The sequence below is a fragment of the Onychomys torridus genome, chromosome 13 (genome assembly GCF_903995425.1).
Source record: "Onychomys torridus chromosome 13, mOncTor1.1, whole genome shotgun sequence".
NCBI lineage: Eukaryota > Metazoa > Chordata > Mammalia > Rodentia > Cricetidae > Onychomys > Onychomys torridus.
In genome coordinates, this window is record NC_050455.1 from 35,194,197 (window position 1) to 35,208,294 (window position 14,098).

At 39.9% G+C, this 14,098-nt stretch overlaps 2 protein-coding genes across 2 annotated transcripts in view; both read right to left on the reverse strand.

The window, feature by feature from the left end:
• Pggt1b (protein geranylgeranyltransferase type I subunit beta) overlaps nucleotides 1–7,077 on the reverse strand; it is a 41,639-nt gene extending 34,562 nt beyond the window's left edge. The window contains exons 1-2 of the mRNA XM_036204941.1: nucleotides 6,913–7,077; nucleotides 1,880–1,998 (exon numbers count right to left, since the gene is read on the reverse strand). Coding sequence (XP_036060834.1) covers nucleotides 1,880–1,998; nucleotides 6,913–7,052 — 259 coding nt within the window. The 5' untranslated portion in view covers nucleotides 7,053–7,077. The remainder of the gene's footprint in view (nucleotides 1–1,879; nucleotides 1,999–6,912) is intronic.
• A 2,345-nt stretch (nucleotides 7,078–9,422) lies between these two features.
• Nucleotides 9,423–14,098, reverse strand: part of Ccdc112 (coiled-coil domain containing 112) — a 32,951-nt gene continuing 28,275 nt past the window's right edge. Inside the window, exons 7-10 of the mRNA XM_036205297.1 lie at nucleotides 13,342–13,755; nucleotides 11,716–11,811; nucleotides 10,626–10,744; nucleotides 9,423–10,126 (exon numbers count right to left, since the gene is read on the reverse strand). Of these exons, the coding sequence (XP_036061190.1) occupies nucleotides 10,096–10,126; nucleotides 10,626–10,744; nucleotides 11,716–11,811; nucleotides 13,342–13,755 (660 nt within the window). The 3' untranslated portion in view covers nucleotides 9,423–10,095. The remainder of the gene's footprint in view (nucleotides 10,127–10,625; nucleotides 10,745–11,715; nucleotides 11,812–13,341; nucleotides 13,756–14,098) is intronic.

The following is a 14,098-nucleotide window of genomic DNA, read 5'->3' on the forward strand; positions in this document are numbered from 1 at the left end:
GTTCAGACAACCAGAGCCGCTGTAGTTTGTGAGTGAAGCAGTCCTGTTATGCCCAGGATTTCCTGGGCTCCCATTCTCATTCTCTCTCTCCCTCTCTCTCTCTCTCTCCCTCTGTGTGTGTGGGGGGGGGGGGTAGGGAGAGAGGGAGAGAGAGAGATCATCTCTGCACTTGACCATTTTCTGAGGTTTTGTCTTAGCCACACTCTACTGCACAAAGAAGCTTCTCCGACGAGGTCTGAAGCTGCACTGATTAGTGAGAGAAAAGCACAGACTCCGAAGGCAGTTTGCCACCCTGTCACTTCAGCTCGATCATAGCAATAGTTCATCTCGGGGGCCTGTGAGCTCCTCCACCATGGGCTCTGGCCAGATCTTCTGTGCCAGGCATGCGTTTCCTCCTGTGAAGTGGACCTAAAATCCAGAATCCAACCAGAAAGCAGTTGGTTAACCCAACTACTCTGTCTTTCGGTTTCTTCTGGGTTAGATGAAGAATAAATCTGATAATTATTTGGCTATGCTTTGAAAAATTATAAAATATCAAATAATACACATTATGTCTGCTGTTAAATTAATATTTGTATATAGATTTCAGTTTTAAATTGTTTATTTTCATTGTTTGAAGAGATTTTTTCTAATTTAAATACAGAAACATTTTATTAGATGATTCAAACACAGTAGATACCTAGAAAAAAAAAAGATCTTATCCTGCTATCTCCTACCTCTGCTCCATCTACTTCCCCTCCACAAAGACATTCTATATATCCTCTCAAAGGCTTTCTCTACATTTATATTTACAGACTGAACTGTTAAAACATCTGTGTTTTATTAGCTTATTTGTTTTTCAGGCCAGATGAAAGGTTTTCATTAATTTCCTAAGCTGGTCTAGAACTCCAGTCCTCTAGCAATCCTCCTGCCTCAAGTTCCTGTGTAGCTGGATCTATAGGTGCACACCACCATGCTGACTGCATGTTTTCAACTGATCATTTAACCATATATGACAGGCAGACTTTGAGTCAATACATACACAGGTCTCCTTTGATCATTTTACTACCACATAACATTTTTTCCTGTGTCATAGTTTACTTACATATTTTAGTTTTGATGAACACCTACTTTGTTTCTAAGGTGTTACTATAACAAAACATTTTCTGAAGTTAGTTACTAATTACCACAATTGTGGTGATTCACATTTATGTATTTGTGTGTATGTGTGTGCAGGGCCACACGCATGCCACAGCACATGTGTGAAGGTCAGAAGACAACTTGCCAAAGCTGGTTCTTCCCTTCTGTCCTACTGAGTCCTGGAGATAAAACTCAGGTCACTGGGCTTGGCAGCAAGTACCTGCCGAGTAACACACCACAACTTCAGGTCATCTGAACTACATTTACATTTTGTATAAATTGAAGATACACTGTGTACTTCTTTCTCTCAAAAATATGTCAATCATGAAGCTATGAATTTTGGAGATTTAAGTAAAAAAAAAATAAAACTAAGCATTAAGAAATATAGTAATTGACCAAATTTTCTGAATATGGAAAAATGGCTGAGAATAACAAACAGACCAAATGCTAAAGGACTCATCATATACAAACATCAAATACAAATATTGAGTCATTAATGTAGGCATAGACAACACAGTGTGCTGCTCTATTTGTGAGTCTCAATGTAATTCCCATGACTCTATGTTGTTTTCTCAAGAGAAATTAATGCCAATACTAGTTATGTGTTGTATCTGGACAGAAAGGGGTGTTCAACTACAAGAAAAATAAAGATATGTAAAGTACGCCAAGAGTACAAATAAATTCTAATTTGCTAATCCCATGCATGCCATGCCAAGAACAGCTAATCGTACTAAAAATAAAATGCTAAAAACTCACTCACTGTCTTCTGTGGGAAGGACCTGCAAGGAATAAATCCACTCTATTATATCATCTTTGTTCACCACATCTAAGGAATCCAACATATCCAGCCCCGAGAGTGCAAAGAACGCAATTGTCAACCTAAAGGGGAAAAAAAAAAGTAAAATATCACCTTAACTATCAAACCAGTGAACCAGTGAACTATTTCTGGCTTACACCCAAAACAAAACAAAAAACCACCAAAGGGAAAAATAACAAAAACCAAACCAACTAAAAACCTTCATTCTACTTTTAAAATAATTTACATGCCATCCCTCTACCTTGTCAAACAAGAAAACAAACAAAACAAAAACCCCACAGTTTATTCTTAGTAAGTGAACAGTACCAGTCAACGCCTTCTTTTAATTGTTAAGAAAGGGACTTTCAGAATCATGAACCCTACTCACCTGTGGGGTACAAGAACACACTGAAAATTGCATGTGAGCCACTTGAAGGCTAAAAGCACGTATGTATTTGTTGTGTGTTCATGTCTCTGTGTGTGCGCCTGTGCGCTCTCTCTCTCTCTCTCTCTCTCTCTCTCTCTCTCTCTCTCTCTCTCTCTCACACACACACACACACATATGTATTTTTTAATTAGGGGTGTTAGAATTAGGAGGTTTTTATGTTTAATTGGGGGTCCAAGAATAGAGTCATGTGAGGAGAGTTCTGAGTGCATGTGAGAAAACTCCAAGAAAACAAGGTAAGAGTCCTGTGATCTCAGTTTCTTCAAAAACACAGAATTGTTTGGGATTATGTTTTATGCCTTCCAAGGTCCAGTGGACAGGAGTGAGTTGACTCCAGAGCATCCTTTACGACTGCCTATTGTCAAGGTGTAGTGGACAGGAGTGAGTTGACTCCAGAGCATCCTTTACGACTGCCTATTGTCAAGGTGTAGTGGACAGGAGTGAGTTGACTCCAGAGCATCCTTTACGACTGCCTATTGTCATTGTTTCTACGCCTCTATAGAAAAGCATGTTCTCCCACTTGCAGCTTGCCCGTCCCAAGCAACTTCCTCTTGTGATTAGAAACTTAACCTTCAGAGTAGAAATTGTTTGATGCTCTGAACAAAGCTGGTTATTGCATAAAACTTTAGTGTGCCTCTTTTATGGGCTCCATTCTCTCAGGCCCACCTCCAGCTAGAGTGGCAAACAAGGGTTATTTGTATGCCCGTATATGTGCTTTGTGCACAGGAGTGCGAGTGCCTGGGAGAGGCTGAAGTTATGAGATTCCACGAAGGTGGGGTTGCAGGCAGTTCGTAAGTGAACCACTGTGGATGGGGAACTGAACAGTACACACTCTGAACTGTGGGTCCATCTCTCCAGTGCCATCGAGTTCTTCCTGCAGCTGCTGGTTTAACACTGTAGAGGAATGCAACTTGATTTACACAGAGCCTACCTAAAATCTACACAATGATCTTCATTGCTGAAGACACTTGGAAGTCTGCTCGGAAATAGTTGTTCTAGAAAGGTGCAAAGCAAGACTCTCAAGGCCTCGGAACCTGGTCAGCTCACAAGAGCAGTTCCCAAAATACTGTCAGACGGTTACTACTTCCCTCCCGGCAACTACTCACTTGTCTCAGATCAGTATAACCAAATTCTCTTTACCACTGCCGTTTTTGTTATAAAAACACAGCTCTTTGGTAAAACAGTAAGTCAGACACTTATTTCCATGATGCCAGTGACATTTGAAAAAGAAAAAATGATTTATTCTGTGAACCTAAAAACCACAACTCTCACCTTACAGGGGTTAAGACAGTTTATTCTAGAGCCAAGTATGAGTGATCATGACCCACGAACAGAGATTTAGGTTACCCCAAATTCTGTATTCCAATGCAGTTATCAAGTTTAAAGTTTTTAAAGCAATAGAACAAAGAAGGTCATAAATTAAATCACTTTTCAATAAATGGTGGAAAGATTAAGTAGATGTTACAGATTAAGGCAAAAGGGTGAAATCTCTGCTACAGGTCTCTCATTTATTTCCTGAAATTCTTGGCCTTTTGGATGGTAGAAGTCTGTTAATACATTTCTACTGTTGTTTTTTATCTATTAGTAACAAGGATATTAGGCCAGATACAGAGGTGGGCCATTAGAGACTGAGGGCAGCCCAAAATATATTGTAACTGGTTCAAGACCTGCAACATTCTAATCCCCCTCCCCCACAGAAGTTAGCCAGCCTTGGGGAAGTTTCAGTGGAAGGTGTGGCTGTTTCCAAGAACTTTGCTTCACAATCCCTGATTATCGCAGTACAAGAAACAGAAATGGAGTGATTTTATTAAAAAAAACAAAACAAAACGGTGGGTCAAAAAATATTTCTAGGTGTCTAAATATACAATCTAACATTAGCCCAAGAGTTAGCTGTTTTGACCAGCGTGGTTGCACACACCTGCAATCTCAGTACTCAAGAGGAAAAAGCAGCCTGTGAGCTTAAGGCCATCATGGACTACACAGTAAGATTTTGCTTCTATACATAAGTAAGTAACCTCGGCTGCTTTGTATTTGTCAGTAAGAATATAAGCAAATTAAATTCAATATGAACCACAAAAAAATAAACTCAAAACCAAAGTGAAATAAAGACAAAAAAAAAAAAAGGAAAAACAAAACACTACAGACCCAATGCATTGTTTAAATGAGGTTATTAATGAACCACAAGAAAACTGAAAATTATTTTTTAAAATTTCTATAGGAAGGGCTGGAGAGATGGCTCAACAGTTAAGCACACTTGCTGTTCTTGCATTGGACCTGAGTTCAGTTCCCAGTACTCACACTGGGCAGCTCTCAACCACCTGTAACTCCAGCTCCAGGGAATCTAATACCCTCTTCTGGCCTCTACAGGCATTTGCATACACTTGCATATATATTTACATAGACACACAAATATCCACACATAAGTAATAAATCATCAAAAGTTCTGTGCAAGTGCAATGCATTAGACATAGGGGTGAAGACAGCATCTCTCAGCCAATACGCTGAGAAGTTCCATATGTTCTAATATATAGTGGTTGGTGTGGAGTGCTATGATTACACTAGAGTTGTTTAGTGAATGGTGAGTTTAGACAATTTCTACTGTTAGGTTATGAGCAGAAATTATATTTTGTAGTGCCAACATGCACTACTCTAATTTTACACATCATACACAACAGGATTCTGAAAATGTAATCCTAAATCTTTACTGATAGCCAGGTTAAACATGTCTTCACTTTATCAATGGTGCAAATTTTGGACTTTTTTTTAATGCTGGAATCAATGTATGGCCTGCAGCATGCATTGCACTACCACTGAGCCACATTGCTATCCCTGCAAACAGTACTTTGAAGCGTTGGCATGTAGTACATGAAGAGTAGCAACTCATGCTGGTGAATCAGTATCTATGGATAAAGGAAAGAGAATAAACAATATTTCACTTTTTCTTTTTCAAGAATCTGTGTATCTTGGAGCTGCTCTTCCAGGGGACTAGGATTCAAGACCCAGCACCCACATGGTGGTTCACATCTCTAACTCCAGTTCCAGGACCTTTTCTGGTGTCCACAGGCACCTGGCACAATGCAGGCAAAATACTCAGACACATAAAATTTTAAAATTTAAATGCGTTCAAACATTCTGCTCGTCCTTTAGGGCTCAGTTCACACTGTCTGACAAACATCTGTGTGCCGACATTGTCATGCCTTCTATATATATGCCAGCTGCTACTTAAGGTCCTAGTGCACCAGTAAAATGATGCAAATGTGAAGAAAAACAACAGTCCGTGGCTAAAATGCGGCGAAGCACTTGAGATGTGTTGGCTCTTGTAGAAGAAGAGCTGAATTTTAAATCAGATCTAATTACTTCCGATTCAAATAGCCAAATGTGACCATTGACAATCAAACCAAACAAGGCAGCTCCAATGCTATACATGAGACAGAATTCTATGTGACAAAAAGTTATTAAACAAACCAATACATACAGGTGGTAGTCAAAGAAGGCTTCTCTACAGAAACCTGGGTTACAGTGCATGTGCCTGCTATTTACCTCAGAAAGCTCGCATTAATACACAGCACTGAATTCTAGTCAAAGTGCTCACCTGCCTTCTTCGGCTGTATTCTCGCATCTACCAGTTAAGTATTTCTTGATGACATTTGTAGAAGTCATCCATGAAAGTCTCCAAACTGAACCAGTCATCAAGTGTTCAAAATACACTGGGCGCTCCTAATTAAGAAAATGTGGGGATACCAGGACCAAACTGCGGTGCTGGGTGTGGTGGCTCACGTCTTTAATAGCAGCACTTGGGAGGCAGAGACAGGCAGACCTCTGACCAGTCTGGTCTACACAGTGTGTTCCAAACCAGCTAGGCCTACATGGCGAGATCTTGTCTAAAATAAAACAAAACCAGTGTTTCTTATCATCCAACCCTAGGGAGCCCTGAAGCCTCGCTCCAAACACAGCAGTGCACAGTAAACATGTCTTCCTTTTGTTTTCTCACATCAACTTCTACAACAGTTCCTTAACCTCGGCCAAATGTCAAACATTTGCCAATTCCAGCCTTACTGTGCTTAGTGCAACACTGAACCCTTTAGCCCTACCATTTGATTTACAATTCCTCACGAGTAAACTTCTAATCACATCTTAGTAGAGTGTTTCCCTGCCTTTTAATTGAGAGTTAATTAGAGGGGGAGGGCTGTACAGAAGCGATGATGGATAAACGCTTTGTACTCGGTTTTTGTAAAAGTAAAGAAACCAAAGTGACTATCAGGATGTTACGGGAGTGGAAAAGGAAGCTCACAGAAAATGACTGGGAAGTGAAAAGAGGCGGAACCCGGAGATTCCCAAAGTCCTGAGCTTGGAGCGTAAGGGGTAGGTAGGTGCCCGCAGCCGGTGGCGATGGAGGGGAGCCCGGGGCCCAGAGCAGGCAGGTCAAGGCCAGGTTCGGGGTTAAGGCCGGCCGGTGGCAGCGCAGCCCCGCGGGTCCCGGCTGTGTGGCCGGTCCGCGGCGAGCATCCGGAGGGCCGCCATCGCCAGCCCCGCCGCGGCAGCCTCCAGTTACCTGCTGGTCTCCAGCGAAGAATACCGCTCCGGCAAGACCTGGAGGCAGCGCTGGAAGAACCGCACGTGCCGGTCCCGCAGGAAATCCAGCCGCTCTCCCTCTCCGCTCCCCACCAGCTTCTCGTCCTCCGTGGCCGCCATGCTGCTCCGGAAGCGACACTCGCCGCGACCCGGAAGCAGTTGGCGGGAGGCGCGAAGTCAACTCTAGCAGACCTCCCACAGGTGTCTGGTTGGGGCGACAGTGGAAGCGTACCCTGCGGACCACCGAAAAGCTCAGTAGAGCACTTCATCTCTCTTCTCCTTCGGTTGGGCAGTCTTTTCTATTCCGTCCCAACCAACGTTTTAGAAACCCTTCTCGCATCCCGGAAAACCAGTTCGTAAATACCTTCGTGAGATTTTGTTTGTGAAAATGACAGAATGAAACCCGTTTCTTCATGTGCTAACCCAAATCCTGGCCCTAAACAGCATAAGGACGTGAGATCTGAAAGTTTAACTTTGCAGGCGCATTTTTGGAGGGCCACAGTTTTAAGCTGAACTTACAGGTGGAAACTGGAGACAAACGTTTTGCTAATCCTCTATAGAGTATCTGGAATTATTTAAAATTGCATGCACAGGTGGCCCTCGTTTTATAACGTTTGGATCTGTGCTGTGTATTGAGTATTGGTGCTTTAAAAGAGAAGATATCAAATTGGCAGAGAGCAATTCAGTTAACTGAAGGTCCCTGAAATGGACCCATCAAATACCAAACCATTGTATGGCAGAACTCAAGAATAGTTAGGATGAAAAGAATATGAGCAAACATCGGCTCATCTGAAGAAAGCTGAGGCAACAGGAGCAGAAGATAAAGTTATCCAAGCAGAATTTATGAAAATCAAACAAAAACAACAAAAGATACAAAGATAAGGAGGCGGTATATATGAAAGTGTTTGCTTAGTAAGGTTTGAACTCTGTTTCAATATTAAACATTGATTATTTAAAGGGAGCTCAACAATGTACAAATTATTTCTGCTTATACTTCATTTCCTCATTGTTGATAGTTTAGAAATACTGATACAGGGTTCCTCTTAAAAATTAAGTATAACAAAATAGTGAAGTTGGTTTATGCTTACAGATAATACACATTCATTCATGGGTTGATTTTTTCCCCCAGAGGTGGAACCAGGAGATTCCAAAAGTCCTGAGCTTGGAGCTCTATACACCAGACCATAAAAATGTTAGGCTTTATGGATCAGATAGTCTGTCACAACTATTCACACCTTCAGTTGCAATTTCACTATAACTCATAATTAGCCACAGACAATGTATAACCAATAGGCAAAACTATTTCAATAAAACCTTACTCATGCAAAAATAGAATTTAAGTTGCCTTGGCCATGTACTACTCCCTTTAAGTTACAAGGCACTCATGAGGAAGGAGTCCATGAAAGATTAAGCCTAACAAGATTCTTTAAAAACAAAGTAAGTAGAAATTTAGGTGTAATGTGCCCTGTGGGTTAGTGTGTGTTTGTGTGTGTGTGTGTGTGTGTGTGTGTGTGTGTGTGTGTGTGTGTATGACACTCAACTCCAAAGTACCCTGGGTAATTTTTGGTACTCAGCAGTTGTACAAGCTTGGAAACCTGATTTCAATCCTAGGGATCAACATAAAAGTGGGAGGAGAGAACCAACTCCACCAAGGTGTCCTTTGATATACACCAGCATATTGTTGCACATGTACGTATGCCCCCAACACATCATGCTTACACACACAAACACACACAAATAATAAATTACAAACAAGGCTGGAAGTAAAGCACGTGGAGCATGTAGTTGGCATGCTTAGGGCTCTAGGTTCAATCCCAACACTGGTACCAAAGATAATGAAGACTAAAACAGTAAGAATCCATCAACCAGCATGATTAGCTTTGATGCAGGCAGCTGAAAAGTGCATTTTTGTGCAATACTAGGTTTACTTTCCTATATCTTAAGTAGTAGTTCATCTTGTATTCCTTCATCTTGTATATTCCTCAATAGTTCCAGATTATTAAAAAGTCATGGAAAACAAGCAAATAAAATGGGCATTTCTAGTTAAGGGTACTTTCTCATTGTGCACCATTAACTATACAATTAGAATTTACTTTCTAAAATTTGAAATCTATATACTTTGAATTTATATACTTATGTAACTATTAACTGTTATGTAAGGAAAGGTTTAGATCACTAATCCAACTAATTTCTGGGATATTTAGTCTGTATGTCTCAAATTTTATATATATAATTTAAAAGCATTTGAAGATAAAATTTGTAAGAAGTAAATTTCTTATATTTTATGTATATAGTACTTTCCTTATAAGTTGAAACCTAATCAAAGTTAGAATGATATAAAATGTTTTAATATAAAAAACTGAATTGAGTTGTGTAAAAAATTTTCTACTTCTCAGTCCAAAACCATCAGTGTACTGTTTAAAACCAGCTTATTTCAGAAGAAAGACTGTTCCTAATTTGGGGCAAGCAGAAGAAAACTGTACCACCCAGTAAGATACAAAGACACAAAGATTTTATAAATCTGTGGCTCCAGAAAGCCTGAAAGAAAATTTGACACAGTTGCAGGAAACCTGGAGGATGACATCATAATATATGAAGAAGGTTCATGTAGCAAGGGAGGTTATTTAAAATAGTCTCCATATAAAACAAAGCATGCTTTAATCAAATACAAAATATTCATTACACAAAAATGAAACAACTGACAAATTACCATTTTGTTAAACTTAGAAAATGTACTAAGTTATTGAATAACTCTTTTAAAAAGACACTTAAGCTTTTGTTACTCAAGCTTAGTTACTTCCGAGTTATAAAAGTTACAAAATTTTGGCTTAAAAAAGACTGATTCTCCCAAATTATTTTACTAAGCCATGATTAAAAACAAATTATTTTTGAAATATTTTGAGAAATTTAAATGGAATAATGTTCATAACACAAACCTATTTAAATAACATTCGTATCAACACTAGGCCAACATATGCCATCTTTGTAGAAAGAAAATATTGACAATGCTCCATGACACTTAAAACTTCTCAATTCATACACAGCACAATAACCAACTTGACGAAGCTAGTAACATTTAAATAACAAAGTTAACCACCAGTCCTGAAATAGCAATACTAACTAACATTCAAGTGACTAGCAACTGCATTATCTCATAGTCCCTCTAGATTCCCTGTCGCCAGCTTGGAATGGCCCTAAAGAGAAAAAGAGAAAAGCAATTATAAATATGCAGGAAGATCAAAACAATAAAAAACAACTGATTGAAAAAAGAGGAGCCCCTTTAAGGACATAGGCAGGTGGGGAAACACACCATAGACTGACAGTACTTTTTTCAAGTCTGTAATGGCAACTTAAAGTATATATAGTATCAGTGGGATAGCTCTGTGGGTAAAGTGGGTTAAGGCACTTCCAACCAAGACTGACTGCTCAAGTTGGATTGATGGAAAAGCAGTCACAAACCCAGTTATCCTCTGACAGTCACATGTACACCACAGCAACCACAGCACTCACATGACCATATACACACAACACACAATACATATATAATAAAAAGTTAAAAATATAGATATGCTTTGTCAATCTGCTAAATGAAAAAATTATATTCAGAAACTGCATAAAATACAAACATGCATAACACTGCATGGGGTAAAAACATTATAAATCTTGATAAATGATCACCTACTACCTTCTCACCTGTGCGGGATATGGAGAAGTGGCCCAGAGCCTGATGGGCCTATCTTTTTGGTTCGTTCTTCCCAGCCTTTGGTAGGTTTATAAAGCCTAGAGGGATCTCTACTGACATTATTTTCAACCTGTGATCAGAAGTAAAATAGTATCAATTAACGTATATGAACTAAATTGGTACTAAGTAAAATCTTTAGTAACACAAAGCAGTTTTAAAATTACACTTGGCTATTACCCAAATATTAACTAACTAATATGTCCAAAAAAAGTTTATACCACTAACATCAATTAATAAACTGCTAATTTATACTTTCCTAGTTCTATTATTTCATTTCTATTTTAATTATGAGAAATAGACTACACCTTAGTATAAGAGCAATATAACCAGACAATAAATGTAGTATAAATAACACCAATAAAGTCGTCTACTTGACCCATGCGGCACCACATAGGTTCTGAGTGGTTAGCAGTGAGACTAAGCAATGCCCACAGCTACACAGATGCAGAACGGAGCTTCAGAAAGAATGATGAGGAGGACAAGACAGGAATTCAGGGTCAAAGAAAAGAGTGCTTCTAAAGTCAGTGGCAGAGCTCCAATAACAATTGCTAAAAATGTGCTAAGTTGTGCTCTGTGGTATGTACGTGTGCAATGTAAAACAGAGAGAACAATGAGATAGAAAGGGAGTAGATCTGCCAGTCTCCTTAAAGTCAAGCAATCAGGACAACGAGGAGGAAGCCAGGGAAAGATAAGAAGTCTGGTGTGCTATGCTGCCGGCCTGATTACAGATATTCTCTACTGTAGATTTCAGAGAGCTAAGGGAAACGATTTTGACTGGTTTTGTCATTAAGAAATGGTAAATATCTGAAGAGACGACTATGCTTAATCTGATTTAAATATCACATAATTACACATGTTATATAAGTGAGGAAATATATACTTCATTTGTGTAAAAAATTATGGTCATAGTTGGTTGAGAAAGTCAGTTTAAAAAGTAAAGATAAATTAAAGCAGGGCATGATGGCACACGGCTGGGCATTCAAGGCTAGCCTGGGCTACATAGCAAGCTGTCTCGGAAACAAGCACAACAGAAGAGAGTACCTTTTCTTTCAATTTTGCCAGTCGCCTGTGTTTTTCTGCCTTTTCCTCTTCTTTTGACTGTCTGTCTAGAATTTTCAATTCAAGTTTCTGTAAATCCTAAAAAGGTATCAACGAAAAGATTACATTAAGAAAACAAAATTAACTCAAATTTGCTTCCATAAGTTGTTTACAGTTTAAATGGCCTCAGCTGCCAACACTCCTTGGAAGGTGAAGTTTTCAAACGCAGGCTAAGAGCTGGTCCCTAACTGCAGCCATGCAGACCCTTTCTGCACCCCTTTCATTTAGACTGCATTCATTCTACTCAAAGGTTCAGTCTAAACCATGTTCCACTTACTAACAAAGGTATGTCTAGTCTGGGGTCTCTCATATAATTTCCTACTTTCAATTTTATTTTCTTTTTCTCAATCTTTCTTTTTTAATGGCGCCTGCTTACTTTGTGGGGGGAATGAGTAAGCATGAGATCTTTTGTTAATATCATTTTTATATATAAACTAAAAGAAATGCACTGAAGTTCACACCACTCATGTATTTTTATCTGTTTTCCTTTGTACCTCCCTTTATGAATGTCGCTGCTATGCACATTAGCAATTCATAACATTTTTACTCACTGACAGCTACTTTGTTTATGCTTTGTGTATCTTAGAATAACCTTCCCTGTCTTGCTCATACAACACATTCAGCCTGGCTCATAGCCTCCTCGCCTGTTGGTTCCCATGTGTTCCTTGATGTTCCAAAGATACTGAAGTATAACTCTGTGTGTGTCTAGGAATCAAACCTAGAGCCTCCCACACGCTAGGCAAGCCATCTTCCACTGAACTACATCCCCAGAAGTATACTCAAGTGTTTCTAGCTTCCCCACAAACAACACTGTTGACACTTCTCCAAGCCCTGAGTCATGCTCTCCCTCCTGTTAGAGAAGACTCAATTCAAGCATCACCTTCTCTCTATCAATCAGAGCTCTGGTAAGCACCTCTGTATTATCTACCTCCTGAAGTACTCCGTCTATACCTTAACTTCCTTACCATTTGTCCTAAGTAGCTTTCCAGTGGTGTGCTAAACACCATGACCAAAAGCAGCTTGCGGGAGAAAGGGTTTATTTCAGCTGACAGGTGTGGGTCATCACTGCGGGGAAATTAGGGCAGGAACCTGGAGGCAGGAACTGAAGTAGAGGCCATGGAAGAGCTCTGCTTTCTGGATGGTTCCCCGTGGCTTGCTCAGCCTGCTTTCTTACAGAACCCAGCACCACCTGTGCAGAGGTGGCACAGATTACAATGGGCTGCACCCTCCCATATCAGTCAGCATAAAGAAGACGCCCCACAGATGTGCCTACCAGCCAATCTAATGGAGGCACTTTCTCCACTGAGGTCCCCTCTTCCCAGATGACCCTTGCTTGTGCCAACTTAACAAAAAAATCTAACCAGGACACTATCACTTGACTTACATATATCTTCTCCACTAAACTAGAACTTACTGGAAGTTAGGGAGTGAACTGTGCTCAGTTGTAGGGATGCCAGCGTGTGTGTGCTGTATAAGATGATGGGTGAACTCAATGCCTGTGTAGCCAAACCTGGAAATAACACTTTCGTGAATGACATCCATCAATACTTAGGAAGAGTGATTACTCACTCTTTCTTGAAACCTGGAAATCTCATCAGCAGCGGCTTTCCTTTTTTCCGCCTTTTCTGTCTTTTCCTTTATCTCCCTCTCGAGCCTCAGGAGCTCCTCCTGCTCTTTCTTCTGCTGGGTGTAACTCTCCAGGAGTAGTTTTAACTTGAACTGCCGCTGGCGCTCTTTCTGCTGCTTCTTCTCTCTCTCCTCTTCTTCCTTGAGCTGGGAAGCATGCTTCATTGACATCTCTATACTTTTCTGCTTCTTCCAAGCTTCCACCGCCAATTTCTGCTTCTTTCTCTGTTCCTCTTTCTGCTTTTGATTAGCTTCCAGTTTGCTATGAGGGGGCATAGCCGTGGTGTCTGCCTTCTCTTTTAACTTGAGTATTTCCTCTTTCTTTTGCTGCTTTTTGGTTTTCCAATTCTGAATAGACTAAAATGATCAAAGGGAAACAAAACACAAACAAACATTTTTCTTTTCTTTTTTAAATCAGTCCATAGCATTTCATACAACCTCAGTTCTAGCTTCCTAGAAAACATATTGATTTGTGGATGCTGGATGTTTAGGTTTTTAAGCTTTGTTTTAAACCAGTGCAATTTTTTCTACTCATAAAATTACTGTATCCTGTAAACCTCTGGACCCTGGCTTATTTGGCCTTCCCTTGCATGCAGGAACCCTCCTCCAGCTCCTCCATCATTCTTGGGTCCTGCCACTTTCCTCTAACTACCTCACTTTGTTTTCTTTTGTTTATTTCTTTGTTTGTTCTTGTTTTGTT